The 16,197-nt window shown below is 37.1% G+C and overlaps 1 protein-coding gene across 2 annotated transcripts; it reads left to right on the top strand.

Moving 5' to 3' along the window:
- The first annotated feature begins 9,371 nt into the window (after window positions 1-9,371).
- Window positions 9,372-15,376, top strand: LOC145204295 (uncharacterized). Of its 2 annotated transcripts, XM_080076783.1 has the most exons (9): window positions 9,374-10,097; window positions 10,162-10,284; window positions 10,602-10,683; window positions 10,744-11,842; window positions 11,911-12,131; window positions 12,193-12,296; window positions 12,350-12,445; window positions 12,514-13,007; window positions 13,199-15,376. In XM_080076783.1, exons 4-8 carry the CDS (start codon window positions 11,837-11,839, stop codon window positions 12,801-12,803), a joined length of 717 nt encoding a protein of 238 aa, XP_079932909.1. In that variant the 5' UTR covers window positions 9,374-10,097; window positions 10,162-10,284; window positions 10,602-10,683; window positions 10,744-11,836; the 3' UTR covers window positions 12,804-13,007; window positions 13,199-15,376. The 2 variants fall into 2 exon arrangements, with proteins under 2 accessions (XP_079932910.1, XP_079932909.1); XM_080076784.1 differs by lacking the exon at window positions 12,350-12,445 and having other exon boundaries at window positions 9,372-10,097.
- Window positions 15,377-16,197: the final 821 nt, after the last annotated feature.

The following is a 16,197-nucleotide window of genomic DNA, read 5'->3' on the forward strand; positions in this document are numbered from 1 at the left end:
CAGTTGATTTGTTGAACTCTCCAATCTGTCCTAAAATTGTTTTTGGCAAGTACAGAACAATAATTGCCTCTGCACCTCCTTCCAAAAAGCACACATTTAAGTTATGGTGGGGCAAAACACATGTATCAAATCCTGAGGTTCTGTAAAAGATGTTTAAAATGTGTAAACGAAAGCTTTCGTGGTCAATAGTTGGAAATAACAAAATGAAATACCATCATTCTATTTTAGATTTTGGTATAGATTGTATAAACATGTTGGAAAACTCGCATTAATATCCTTGTCAAAAACTAGTGTTGTTTATATGGGTATCAAAAGTACTGGTTGCCTTGACCTTGTTGTCATTAAAAAAAATTAGGCCTGAAAAAACTTTTTGTTCACTACCAATTTACCCAGTACACCAAAGTTTTCATTTTCTACAGTGTATCCATTAAAGTGTCCTGTGTAAGCCTCCTGAATTGCACTGCCTTCATGAGTCTTGTGGTCGTATATGTGTAATTAATAAACTGGAAAACGGCAAGCATAATGATGACTTTAAAAAAGGCAGGCATAGTGTTTAACCATAAGCCAGCAGTCAATTTTAATTTGTTGTCTTTTCTTTCCACAAATATCCAAAACCATTTCATTTTTATTAAACAAACATTAATCACATTTTATCACCAATATGAAAACAATACTTTTTATAATCTTTTGAGACAATACATACAGATTAAAACATTTTTGGAATGCACTGTGTCAATCTGAAATAACTTTTTTTAGACGCCAATTATACTTTACACATAAATTTTGAAATGCTTGTGTCAGGGCAGCCAGACTTTTTCTGTGGTCTATCCTTTCCGAAGTTTGATAGTTTTGGCAATGTAGAGGTTCTTTTTTTTTCAGATTTGATACATAAATATATACAATCTCTTGTGAAGATTGTTCTATTATGTTATGATATGTTCATGATCAAATTAATAATGACACAAACATCGTCGAAAATGCTGAGGCTTAAGCATACTTCCATGCGGCAACAATAAATGTCCTACAATGATACAGCACTCAATCCTGAAATAGTGTGCTTTGGATAAGAGTGGTTGTTGGCAACTGCACTTCTTCATCTGTTACAAGCAACTTGGTCCTATTTGATTGCATTTGTTAAGTTGCCTCGGTGTTAAGTTTGACTTAAACATTTATAGATACAAGGCATAGAGTGTTGAATTTAATTGCACTGGTTTTATGTTGGAATTTTTTAGTACTAAAAAATGTTTGATACACATTCATTGGAAATTAAATCGGTATAAATTAGGGCCCAAATTTTGGGTAATTTCATTGACATAGCAACCCCAATTTGGCTTGATACACGGTCAAAATTTGGACCAACCCCCAGTCGTCAGATTGGTTGACCAAACCAATTTTTTGACAAAAATTCAAGGTCAAATTTGGATAATTTTTTGCTGGTACAAAGACAACTTGGAATTCCAGCTTGTTTTAGAGATTTCACATGTGTTTCACATCTGCAGAAAGACTGTCCACTATATCCAAGCCAATTTGACTATTCTTCTGCTGAAGTTTTTTTCCTCCAAAAAACATTTCGGTTCTTTCTTTTGTTACTACCAAACAAGTGCTTCTACGAAATGTTGTGCTTCTATTTTTTGAGTTTTAGCTGCAACTAGGTCTATGGTTTTGCCTACACAACAACTCAAGTTCAGTTTTTTTAAATTTAATTACCATTACTATAATAAAACTACATGCATAGTACGCTTATACTGGTATTACTATAAACAATGCTATTACCATTAAAACTACATACATATGCTTAAACTGGCATAACTCTAAGCAATGCTAATGAAAACAAGCTACACCTGCGAAACGGAACTTAAAATTTAAAATAAGTTGATTGCATGGTTGTCACGCATCGTGTCCTGTGATTGGTCAAAAGCAAAGTGTTCTCTGATTGGTTTGGACTGCCGAAGCGGCGGTGAAAACGATACCTGTGATTGGTTAAAAAAGCCCCATATGCGAAATAGATTACATTTTGGAAATATGCGTACGGACTAGCACTGTGGTTTCAGTTGCTCCATCTAATCACACTAATTGTTCTGGTTGCTTGCGATTTTTCGACTTTAGGTTTTGGGAATGAAAATTAGCCTAGGGCCTATACGTCAATACAGAATAAATGTAGGCTAGCTCACGAGTGTATATCGACGTTTCATATATCAGTTAGAATGACATTGTACCAACACACATAAACTTGTGAGAAGTTTTTTCATGAAAAAATATATTGTCCAAAACAAACCAGAAAACAACGTAATAATACAGAAAGAGACGCCATAGACCGTTAAGACTGTTTGCAAAATCGTAATGCGTAATCAATAAGTAAAATAAAAAATTTTACTTTCAGGCACCGGTAGAAGGGTGATTATTAGATAATAAATCCTACATCTTTACTACATGGGCACATTTGGCGGCCATTGATAAAACAAGGAGGATGGGGTTTTATAATAGAAAATCATTAAAAAAATCCGCCAGATACATTCCGCGCCTGAAACGTCCCGCAACAGCATTTTTGCCAAATGTCAGGAAATAGCTGAATAAGTTTTAGGCAGGGACATTTTTTGATTCATAGGCCTATAGGCTACTATTATAAAACCTCAACTAAACCCTAATAGCACTAACCGTCAGCAATTTACCCGATATTTAGCGGTTTCCGCGACGTCCCCTCAGCGTTTTAGTGTCACCCAATTTTTCCTCAAATAAACTCCATTTTGACCTTTCCACCAAGTCGTTGAACATCAGTTCATCAAAGATGCAGCCAGTTAGAAAAGTTCTATTTTCACCAGACTTTAATTCAAGTAGTAATAAATTTTATGCACCCTTTGCCTTTAATATGTTAGGTAAAATCACTTCCTTTCGTTTAAAGAAGTACTAAAAAGATAAAACGTACATTAAATAGTGGTTCTTAACCAGGGTTCGATCGAACCCCAGGGGTTCGGCAACGCCAAATCAGGGGTTCGATGAAGGTCTTTTTGGGTAGAGCTACTAACACTGAGCATAGGCTTTGGCCCGGTCTGAGAACTTCTGGTAGGTGGCGCAACAGAGCATAGGCGTTTATGGTGCTGACTCGGCAATTATTCTTACCATGAACCCAAATTGCTGTAACAGCACCGTAAACGCCTACGCTCCGTTGCGCCACCTACCAGAAGTTCTCAGACCGGGCCAAAGCCTATGCTCAGTGTTAGTAGCTCTACCGTCTTTTTGAAGTACAATACAAATACTCTTTTTGTCAAACTTTAGGGTCTATACAATGATACTAGTATCATTGGTCTATAGTCGCTAAAAACGGCAATTTGTATTTGCCAAATACCAAAACACTGGAAGGTTGAACTTAGACAGGTGTGTTTCAAACTGCTCTAAACAGTTTTTGTGATACTAAAAAGAGTACTACCAGCGTAATAACCATATGTGTCAGACTTTTGTACGTCTATTGTGTGCCAACAATGCGAACAAAACAGGTACCACAAGCATCACAATATAGATCATGACATCATAAACACCTAAGACTGATCTCCTTGCTGTGCACCGAGCTAAAGATTAATCTGGGCTTTTGGGCGGTATTAGATGGTAAATACATGATATAAAAGTGTTTTAAAACAAAAATAAGCAGGTTATTGGCGGTTGTTGGTGAAATAAGAATCTGCGATGCGGCCGTCCCAGCAAATGGTTGTGCACCCCTGCACTGAGGTTTTATATTCTTTTTTGACGTAACAAAGAGCACTGTTCGCAAGCAGAAACACGAAAATTTTGTTGGCAGCAAAAACTTATTACGCTAAAAATGTTGTACTATTAAGTCAGAATTTAACAAAATGACAAACAGTAACTGTTGCCACTACGTTTGAACAAAAACTAATTATGACCCACCAAACAAAATGGGTTAAAAACCAAGGATGTAACTTTGGGGTTCGACCGCAGGCTGAAGAATATCGTAGGGGTTCGGCCGTTATAACAAGGTTAAGAACCACGTAAATATTTGTAGGTATGATTGTTGTGAGGTACAATTAATAATACTTTTTTAGTCAGCAACCAAACAACAAATCTGCTAAAAGATTTTAGTCAGCAACTAATCAACAAATCTGCTAACAGATTTTAGTCAGCAACTAAACAACAATCTGCTAACACTTTCCAAAAGTAAAATAGATTGGGTAAAAAAATGTGTGCGAAAGTGTGTAATTTGGACCAGGCAGCTGGAAATAAAGCACCCATTCATATACCATTTCGGGAAGGCAGTTTTGAAAGAAGTTTGACTTGAAATATTACAAAGCAGCTTATATATGATATTGGGAAAGAAAAGTCCTTTAATTCTTCTTTTTTTGATCACAAAGATCTTCAGTCAGGAGTACTGATGGACCAAACTCATGAAATGCAGGATTAACACTCATTGTGTTTTGCTTTACCTATTGTTGCCATAATTTGCCATGGTGCTGTTTTGCAGTGTTCTTCGAGTTTTCTTTTGTTTCAGCTATCTTACTGATTCCATTTATGGCCTTTTTATCTGCAAAATTTCTTTCATTTTAATTTTAATATCCCATTTATGATACCATTCAATAAAATTTTGACATTCGTTTTAGGCAACTTGTGGAAGAGAAATCACACGGATTGTAAGTGGTACATCAGAAAATCGTACAACTCAAGCTTCTCTGCGAGGAATTAAAACTGCAGCTTACGAAGGTTTTGGTACAGCAATATTTGGATATGTTAGAGCAGTATGCAACGCAACGACAGAGGTCGACTACAGCCGGTTGTGCCTTGGTGCACGAAAAGAAATTCCAGACTTTGCAAAAAGACCGGCAGATAAAAACAGCCAGGAAAGGTGAAAACACAAGCAAACAGAGATGGGTTAAAAACTTGTCTTCCAAGAATTTAACAGATGCGGAACATCGGGTATTGGAAAAGGGCCGCGGGTTCGCTATTGCCCCCAAGAAGGTTCCTGTCCTGGAAATGGTCGGTGCGGCAGAGGCAGGTCACCTAAGACTTGACAACGACAACGCAGCTGCCACAGATTTGGTTAGGAGTCGGATTGCGCAGGTTCTGAACTCCACGGCCCAAAATCTGAATTTATCCCAAGAAGAGACCCGCGCCCTAAGCGATCTACGAAATGACTAATCGGTGATAGTCTTAAAAGCGGACAAAGGAAACTGCACAGTGGTCATGGACAGGCAACAATACGAACATAAAGCTCAATCACTTCTGGATGAGAGCACTGTGTACCAACGGTTAACGAAAAATCCCCTCAAGAGCATAGAACGGGAATTGAACAAGTTCAATTGGAAACTATATATAGTCCATATATACCTCACCGACCAAGAATACCGACACCTCAGGAGCACGGACGGATAACTTCCAAAATTTTACGGTTTGCCTAAGATCCATAAGGATAACATCCCCTTACGGCCTATCAGTGGCGGCTCGTGCCTAAAATTTGTGGGGGTGCTGCTCCAAATTTTAGCCATTACTGAACAAATATTAGTTGGCAATATATGAAAAGCCACATTTCTAGTTTTCTAGCCATTGTTTTGTGTACAAAAACAAGTAATACAAATCTTAATCGGCAACTCCATTGTGACGTAATGTTTGTTACGCAATAATGTACACGAGTGTAAACCGCAGACGGTATCATTGGGGAATTTTGTTTACTTGCACAGCGACGGACCAAACTTAATAACATGCAGGAAAAAAGTGGCACAAAAACACACGTGACACAGACTCGAAACGAAGCGGTTGTAAATACGGTAAAACACAACAACAGTACATAGAAACATATATTAATAAATGAGTCGAAAAAGATCGAAGTATTTCAGTTGGACAACATTAAAGTAAAACTGGTTATAACAATGACTACTAACTAACACACTTGCTATTCAGTCATTTAATATGGTCATGCATGTATCATTTAGGTAACTTATAGCCACGGTCAGCATTTTCAACATATTCTACGACACTCCACAGATTATAATTGCCACAAAAAAATAGCCATAAAGCTTTTAATTTGTATCATAACTGATAAATTTAACGACCACATTACATTTGTGTCAGAACTTGTTTATTTTATTCAACATCTTTACTTAACCTTTGTGTACAACTATTACTTGTTTTTAAGGTTCTTAACTGCTATACTTGCTGCTTTATTTGGTGGCAAGTAGCTTATAATTCCTTTTTATGAAGTGCAAAACTCTCCAAGCTTTGAAAATTACAACACTCTCACTTAAATTTAAAACATATTATTGAACCTTGTGCTTCTATTTTACAACTTAAATGAATCATAAAGTTATAGTTTGAGCAAAATAATGGATAGCTTCTTCCTTGATTTCCAAATGACAACTAAGAAACTGTTTTTTTCTTCTATTTAGTGCTATCACTGCAAGTGCAAGTCTTTTTGGAAATAATGGTGTTCCTTAGAAAAGTTTGCATCCTTTTTAGTGTTGACAAGAACCGTTTTGCCTTTGAGAGACTCATGGAAATTGCTGGCTAACTGGCTTTTCTTTTTAAAAGTTTCAGTAACTTTTCTAACAACAGGATATGCTTGGTGGTCACTACTATCTCCCCTGTAGAATGTTCATTCTTGAGAAACATTTCCTGTGGAGCAATTTCGCAGCTACTGTTTAGAGAAACAGTACATGTCCATTATATCAATACACAAGATTGCACTTGGCTGCAAATACTGTCCACATGGTGTGTTAAGAAACTAAAACTTGAAATTAGTGATGCACCGAAGTTTCGGTTGGCCGAAACATTTCAGGCGAATACGCTGTTTTTCGATGTTTCGGTTTCGGTCCGAACTTTTTTGAAAATTCGGCCGAAACCGAACTTTTTGATTGCATGGAATTAATGCCCAAACTATCATTTTCACCAATACAAAACGTCATCAATTAACTAATTGTTGTATCTATAAAATACGAGCCACTTTGTCTGCAAAATATTGCAAGTTTAGTAAAGCTTCCAGATGGTGTAAGTGATTTTGATTTGTCATAATTCACTTCACTCGCATCAACGACACAAGGTTCAGTTGCAAACGTCCATAAGAAAGGGGATTTTAGGTTCGGCCTGATTCGGCCGAAATTATTCGGCCTCGTGGCCGAATATTCGGTTTAGGCCCGAACCTTTTTAGGCGGGTTCGGTGCATCACTACTTGAAATTGTCATCACTAAGATATTTCAAAATTCCTGTTGCTTGTGCAATTGTTTGTTCTGCATTTAATATTGCCTAAATTTCAGTAAGGCATTTAACTTCACAGTCACAAAGCTATTTTTTCTTTGTTAGCATTTAAAACTAAAACTGAGTAGTTCTTGTGGTTGCTTATTCCTGCATGACATATTAGGAATAGCGGATGTTTTATCCCAGTTTTCCTAACTTTTTATTCAGGTTTTTATTATAAAGGTTAATCGTGACTTTTCAAACGGTTAGATGACCTTTTTTTCTTTTTCAAGGTGGTAGATACACTTTTTAAGTAGATACACTTTTTTGGGTAGATACACTTTTTTTCACCCTTTTTAATTCAATGATCACTGCAAAAACTAAAGCCCACTTACAGTCATCTTAAAAAAACCACGACTAACCTTCAAAGAATAAATTAAAAGATGACGCCCCTGCGGCCTATTGTTTCCTTCGTTAACTCACCCACTTACAATTTATCAAAATTTCTAGCTGCCATAATTTCTCCTATCGTTAGTTATTCCGATTATACAATTAAAAACTCTTTGAACTTTTTAAAAACTATATCTGATTTTCATATTAAACCGGCGAATGTTAAGTTTCTTTTGATGTTGTCAGTTTGTTTACATCCGTACCAACGGATTTGGCGCTCTCGGTCACTCTGGACAAACTCAAACACCACACAACGTTACACGAACGCACCGGGTTTGATCTTTCACACATAGAAACAGCTTTACAGATTTGCCTCAACGCTGCAGTTTTTACTTACAAAGACACAATATACAAACAAATTTTTGGCACACGTATGGGCTCGCCTATTTCAGCGATTCTCGCCAACCTCACTATGGAACACATTGAGCACAAGGCACTTTACAACTTTCCACACACCGCCACGTGTATGGCATCGATACGTAGCTAGATGGCACCTACGTCATTATTGATAAAAAAAACATGGCCCACACATTCCACACACACCTGAACACCATATCACCTATACCAGCATTCACAATGGAAACCGAAAAACACGATACCATCGCTATTTTGGATGTGGCTATCACCAGACAGCCAGACCAAAGGCTCACCACTATCACATGCAAGAAGCCCACAAACACTGACCGGTTCTTACACTACATCCAGGACACCAAAAACTTACAGTAGTCAAAACACTTTACAACAGAGCCAAAACGCACAAAAGGGATACGGCTATTCACAAACACGAATGCAAGAACATTGCACGCGTGTTATGAATAACGGTTTCCCGCGTAAATTGCACCACATGACACAAAACACAATCACCTCACAAAACAGACAGTTTAATTTTAAATCATTCACTTGTTTACCATACGTCCAAGGTGTATCTGAGCGCCTAAAACGAATCTTGAACGATGCTGGGGTGAAAGTGGCAATGAAATCTCTTAAAACAATTGGACAGTTGCTACCAAAACCAAAAGATGCCACTATACCACAATATCGTACAGGAATTGTTTACCAGGTGCCTTGTCGTGATTGTGATATGGTTTACATTGGCCTAACCAAGCGGAATCTAAATTCACGCCTCATAGAACACAAAGTGGCAAAAACTTAACCCGGTTTTCCGCGACATTTTGCGTCCGACTTCCTCACCAAATATCGGACATTAGATACGCACTGTCACAATGTAGCACACACAATCACGGAAAATTCACGGAAAGCCTTTGTCTTGTGTAATTATTTTTCGTCATATCCCGCTGCGCTTGTGCATTTCGCTTGTTGTGCTCGCAATATATCATTCATTTGTCTTTGCTCTAAAGAAGCCCTGCATGCCTTTCTATCGAAACAACAACTAGTATTTTGTTTAGCATTACACCAGTTGAACGACAAATTTGTTAATTTAGACTTTCGTTACGCACGTAGGCCGTTGCGTAGTGGTTTTTTTTTGCGTATTTTCGATGTTGTAAGGTCACTGACTTTTCAAATTAAAATAATATTTCATTTTGAAAATATGGCAAAAATGGAAGCATTCAGTACATTAAAAATGCAGGTAATGACCATTATAAAATGTATTGCAATAAACTAGACAGATTATATTTTTCTCTGCGTAAAATTACTGATAAGTTATTATCTGCGCAGGTTACTTTTAGCGAAATATATGCGATTTTGTTTTAGACATTTAGAGACAGCGCATCGTGAAAACAACAGCGCGGATAAAGCAAGCAACAAGATAGAAATGTACATGTTCTAAAATGCAATGCTTGACTGTAATGAAACAATGAAGGCTGTTAGTCTATACTCTATTGCAAGTGTTGCATTTCAACCGACGTTCGTTCGATCAAATGGCGTTGCGGAACCCCCCATAAAAGAATTTTAATGAATTTAATACAAGTAGGCTACATCAAAGAAAAAAGATGCATTTTTACTTCACACGTCCCAAACACATCATAAAGGTTGACTTCAATTAAACGATTCACTGAAACGCGTTGTTATGTTACTTGGATCGGTCGTTTCTACATTTGTATTGCAATTTAGCTAGAGTGTATCAAAGATGTATTTATTACGTCACAAATGATCAATGGTGTAATAAAGGTTACTAGATGGCATCAAAGTATATGTAAAACACAAGTAGTCCAACCACTGATCTCTATAAACACTGGATTGCGCCATAGTCTGGGCGCCAAACGTCGTTGAGCGCTTGTAGTACTGAAGAAAGTGGGTTGAAAACTCGGAAAAATGACGCATTGTTGTATACCAGGCTGTTTTTATCGACACAACAGCAAAAATGCACCCAAGCGACCTCTCTTTATAATTAAAAGACCAGATCTGGGGACAAAATCAAAGGAAGAAAAAGATCACTACAGTAATCTTACGAAGTTTGTGTTAGGCATCCGCGATTCCAGCAAAGGAGATCAAATCAAATCTTTATTACACAAGGAAACGTGAGTAGCGATGTTTTTGCAACTAGACTAAATTGAAAAAATACTAAATTAAAGGTTACTACAGGGCAGCAATTTGTGAGGCTCACTTTAAACCCGAGGATGTAAAGGTACAGGCGTCAAGAAAAATCTTACGTATAGGATCATACCCCAGTGAAAACTTGCCAAAAAATACTATGGGACCAAACAGGTAAAATTTGACCAAATTATGTTTTATTTAAAATCGATGACAGTAATGAACACATGCAATTGACAGATAACTAGAAAGGAACCAAAAGTTAGACTTTCCCCAGTGAGTCAAAGAAGGTATCTCAGTTTAGATCAGTTAAAAAAGACATTTCAGCATCTACCCAAGCATTGTTTTGGTAGGCATACAGATTATTGGTATAGGCTTGGTCAGTTGTGTACTTACGAGCCACTAGTGGCCCATTTAGAAATTGAGATCAGGCTGTTTTATGTTTTCTTGTTTTAAAATTGCGAAAAATGATAACCATACATTTGTTTTAGATAAATGGTCATGTTCACTTCGACATAATAAATTTGTCATGGAGTACTACTTGTCTGAATCCAGTGTCTGTCCGTACATCTGGTATGTTTGTGACAAAAAAATTAATAGAACTTTCAGCTACAACTGGTCATATTTTTGCAGTGTATGCATAAGTTCAGGGGTCAATATTGATTGGGTATCATACTATGGCTGGAGAATTGATCTTGAAAGCAAGATGTTGGGTAACATCTATCCGTTGACAAATTTTTAGGTGAGTAATTTAATTTTTAGAAGGACTAAGGAACATAAGTGTGTTGATCGTTTAGATCAGGGGTGGGGAACCTACTTAGTACTGCGGGCCGCATGAATTGCACAACATTTTCGGGCGGGTCAAATATTTTTTTTATTTTCAAATTCCGTGTAAAAATGCCCTAAGCACACAAGTGTTTTATATTTCATCGCTCCGGATTTTTTTATATTTCATCGCTCCAGATTTTTTCTTTGCTGTTACTTATTTGCAACAAACATGGAATTCAGGTTTATCACTTAATTCGACTAACATTTTTCCATTCTTCTGGAACACCCTAGCTCCGTTATACCGAATACATTTTATAGCTCTAAAATCAATTTAAAACTAACACCACATGGCAAATACTGCAAGGAGAGGCAATCGAGTGACTGTTACGTCACAAATACAGCAAGTGGTTGAATGTGTGGCAATTTTTGTACGTTTGGCGTCAAACGTGGAAGTGTCGAAGTCATTTCAAGTAAATATTTGTACATAAACATTTTATTGTTTTTTTTTATGTTAAGTTTTATGCTGTACTTTAACAAAATGTTGTCGCGGGCCACTTTAAAAAGGCAAGCGAGCCGCATGCGGCCCGCGGGCCGCAGGTTCCCCACCCCTGGTTTAGATAATTTGGAAAAGTTTGACATTTGCACTGGTCAGTTTTCGCACTAGTAGCAGTAACATCCATGCAATTCAAAGTTGGAACTCAGCTTGCCTTTCTTCTCAAGAGATAATTAGGTCACCAACTTGTGCAGTAGTTGGTATGTAACCTTAAATAGGAAAGGATAAATTGCAAATTAATGCTTGTACTTTGTAGTTAAAAAAGACTTGCAAAAGCAAAAGTGTCATAATTGCTGTAAATATGATACAAAGACCAAATACAACAGAAAATATGCGTCACAGAAGGATATTCCAGAGGTTTTGGATGATGAGCTAGTTATAGTTGATGAATTGTTGCACAAAGACATGGTTGTATGTGTAAATGTTTAAATTTTTGTTTGCAGGAATTTAGAGTAAATCACAATTTTATTCTTTTTTAGAATGTTTTTAACAGTGAAATAGGTGATATGAATGAGTGGCAAAGGATGTTTTTTAAGGAGCAGTTTAAAAATGCAAAGGCCATTCCAAGTGCTCGCCGATATCATCCTGATGTCATTAGATGGGCAATAGAGTTGTATGCCAAATCACCATCAGCATACCAACAGTTAAGAACAACAGGGGTGTTAGTTCTCCCCTCAACCAAAACATTACAACAATACAGGTGATGTTATTATATTCATGCATTATGCCTAATCTGAAAAAACATGTTTTTGTTATTCTAGAAATTTTGGGTCATCATCCCCCGGGATTAATGAGCTCGCAGTGGCTGAAATGAAGAAACTTAAATCAACCATAGATGGTTACATAACTGTTGATGAAATGAAAGGTATAATGTATTAATTCAATGATTTTTATCTTTGTCTAATAATTGCTTCACAGTTAAAGAAAATCTGGTTATTCAAAATGGAAAACTTGTTGGATTTATTGATTTTGGGGAAAGAATGTGTGATGCAAAGCTGGCAACACACATCTGTGGTAACTGTTTTCTCCAGATTAGGTTAAAAAATATGGTCTTAGGCTTAAATATTTGACATGTTTTGCAGTTTTTTATGCTCGGTCACTGAAAAAAGAACTGTCCTTGCCATTGTCTTGGTGGCCAACAACCGTTACTCCATCATTTCAACTTGCTTCATTGTTTTGGGAGGCTGTGGGAATTTGTGAGACAAATAATTTCCATGTTCATGCTGTAGTTGCTGATGGATGTTCAGTAAACAGAAAATTCTTTGATTTAATTCATGGATCTAAATATTTACCAAGCCAAAAATACACAGCTCCCAACCCATATCACTCCACAGATGACATTTTAATTTGCCATGCAACAATATCTACTTAAGGTGCAAATTTTGTAGCCTTTTTATTTAAGACATCAAGAAACGCTGTGTATTCATCAAAACCGGGTGGCACAAAATACCTGTGCAAATCAGGTGAAGACATTTTGTGGCCACATATTAAAACCCTTTATGAACTGGAAAGTAGCAAACCACTGCACAAAACAAAACTAAGTCCTGCTCATATGGACCTACATTCCTACAGCAAGGTAAGTCAAGCGAAACCTTTTGTGAAGATATATAAACCTGCCAATGCAGCAAGTGTTACAGACACCTTGTCATATTTGCAGTTGGTCTATACCAGTGGGAAAATTTGGCGGTGCCATGCTTTAAAAATAGCACATTTATATTGTAGTTTTGTGCAAATAAAAATACAAATAAACTTCCAATACTTTTTCAGATGAAAGTATCATTGGCTAAAGATACACTAAGTTGGGCTGTTGCTACTGCATTAAAGCAAGATGTTGCGAAATCTGAAGGAACTTCCACTTTCATTTTTAAACTTGACAAGTACTTTTATTATCTTGAATTAATGACTTTTGTTTCAAACATTCATATAAACTGTTTTAAATGAGTATTTTATACCAAAGTGCAACATACCTTTTGAAAGACATTTGTTTCGTCAATTGCATCAAACAAATGACGAATCAGTTGATCAGTTTGTATGTCGATTAAGACAAAGTGCAGCTACTTGCAATTTCGGAAATGAAGCAGATGACCAAATTCGGGATCAAGTAATTGATAAATGTCACTCAAATGCACTACGTAGAAAGTTTCTGGAAAGGGATACACTTACCCTTAAAGATGTGTTGTCAATGTCCAAAGCATTTGAAGCTGTGAATTCCCAAGCAAAAGTGATGGAGGGAAGCCAGGCAGTCAACTACATTGAAAAGCCTAGAAAACATCAGGTTCCTTCGACATCAAGAAAAGAGGGAAAAACCTGTTTTGCTTGTGGCCAAAAGGGACATTTTAAGAAAGATATGGTATGTCCAGCTAGAAGAAAAGTTTGTGCTAAATGTGGTAAAGTTGGACATTTCAAATCAAAGTGTTGGTCCAATGGTTTCAAGCCATCAAAATATAATGGTGAACAGGGACATCGTCCATTTGAAAGGCGATCGAATAATAACACTGTTCAAAATGGAATAGAGAATGAAGATGGTGATGGATTTGTTTTCGGTCTGAAACCTTTATCAGAGTTTTATACAGTGACACTGGTAATTGGTGGATTCAGGAGCATCAGCAAATATTGTTGACAAGGATACATGGGAATGGCTGAAGAAGCAGAAAATTAAAGCAGAAACCAGAAAGTCTGCAAAGACCCTGTATGCATATGGAAGTAAAGGGCCTCTTGCTACCTTGGGCACTTTTACAGCACAGGTGAAGTCTAAAGACAGTCTTCATGAGTGCAAGGCAGATTTCATTGTTACAGAAAGAAAAGGTCACACCTTGTTGGGAAAGCGTACTGCAGAAGTGTTAGGATTACTACACTTGGGGCCAAGTTGTGTGAACTCTGTGTATGGTGATGTTTTGTCCAGATATCCAAAATTGTTTTCTGGAATTGGTCTGTTGAAAGACTACAAGTTGAAGTTGCACATTAATGATAAAGTTCAACCTGTGGCACAGCCTGTGAGAAGAATTCCATTTCAGCTGAGAGAAAAAGTGGAATTAAAACTTGAAGAGCTGTTGACGGAGGGGATAATTGAAGAAGTACCTGAAGGGCCTACTGGTTGGATTTCTCCATTGGTAGTTATGGGTCCCCTTTCCTGAAGGGGACACATATTGATTTTACTCAAATTGTGTGTTTTTTATTTCTTTTTTTTTATTTAATTGTTTTTTCTCCCCAAAGTTTGTCCGACTCGTTTTTCCATCAAATGTTTGATGGATTTGGCTGAAATTTACACAGTTGGTAGATGTAGTTATGTAGATGTGCATCCCACTTTGTTTTTGTTGATAACCCCAGTATTTACCCCGCTAGCCCCCTAAAATGGGTATTTTTCCCCCGAAGTTTGTCCGACTCGTTTTTCCATCAAATGTTTGATGGATTTGGATGAAATTTACACAGATGGTAGATATAGTTATGTAGATGTGCATCCCACTTTGTTTTGTTGATAACCCCAATATTTACCCCGCTAGCCCCCTAAAATGGGTGAGTTTTTAAACAGTGTCAGAATTGGCTGAAATTTAGATTTCTTGTATAGTATGCCATTTATAGGTGTCGATTGTTGCGTTCAACCCTGTAATCCTAACATTTACCCCACAAGCCCCTAAAGTGTAAAATGTATTTGTATGTTACTGGTCACTACAAACGAAAGATTTCTTTTGAGCAATAGTGTTACAAGGGCAACCAGTTGTATGTTTCTCGTTGGTGGGTTGCTTGGTGGTCGTTTTTGCGCCATGGCAGTTAGGGGGTTGTTAACAGCCCTATGACGTCAGAAACATTAACGGTTGTTGCTCAAAACACCTCTAGTGGTCGAAATTGTAAATATTGGCGGATTGGGCTGAAATTTTGCAGTACTATTGATTAAGTCATTGTGGTTTTTATATATTTTTTAGTTTGTGTGTCGAACCCAATTAGTTGCCCTACTAGCCCCCTAAAATGGGTCAGTTTTTTAAAACGTTGAATAGGACATACTTCAAACAATATCTGGGGTGAATCTAATTTTATAGCTTGTATTCTACATAGTATTAAAAAATTTTTCATGTTCTTTTCAACAATGTGTCCTCTCTTTGTGGATGGAAATATGGTAGGCCTAGTTGCAACACAATCTCTGCGTCAGGTTTGGACGTTTCCTGTTCGTATCTGAGAACACATGAGACGAGCCGAAAGACCGATTTGCCGAATCAGCAATTTTAACCACGATTTGTCAGGCGTCGGGTTAAAAACTGGATATCGGACAAACCGCAGTTCCAAAACGTATGCCAATAGACTGTGCCGTGATGTTATCGAAGCACAGTGCTCCACAACATGCCGCCGTATGCGTACTAGGAGACGAACTAGTGCGGCCGCGAAACTGTATATTGAAGTATATGTGTTGGCGGCAATGCGTTGATTTAAACTTAATTTTAGGCTATAAAACTGGTATAAATAGATAGTTCGGGGCTACTCTCGGTAGCAATACGTGACAGACTTTTTGTACGCTATTGTGTGCAAACAATGCCAAATGTCAACAACTTAACAATTTAGATAGTGACGGCATTAACAATTGAAACAAATCATTAAAGCTGTTCAGTTCAATCTAATTCTTTAAATCACTAGATTATAAACAATTTGAGACATTTGGTGACCGTTTGTAAAATAGGAACCTGCGATACGGCTATTAGTAGCGAAATGGTTTTGCATTTGGTGGAAAAAGACACATACACAAAAACGTATGTGCTACGAAAATTTTTTGCGCGCTA

The sequence above is a fragment of the Phallusia mammillata genome, chromosome 8, assembly GCF_965637545.1.
Source record: "Phallusia mammillata chromosome 8, kaPhaMamm4.hap1.1, whole genome shotgun sequence".
Lineage (NCBI taxonomy): Eukaryota > Metazoa > Chordata > Ascidiacea > Phlebobranchia > Ascidiidae > Phallusia > Phallusia mammillata.

Coding starts and splice junctions, on each gene's coding strand:
- LOC145204295 (XM_080076783.1), top strand. Junction 12,297..12,349: donor AACTGTTGATGAAATGAAAG/GTATAATGTATT, acceptor ATTGCTTCACAG/TTAAAGAAAATCTGGTTATT. Junction 12,446..12,513: donor GCTGGCAACACACATCTGTG/GTAACTGTTTTC, acceptor CATGTTTTGCAG/TTTTTTATGCTCGGTCACTG.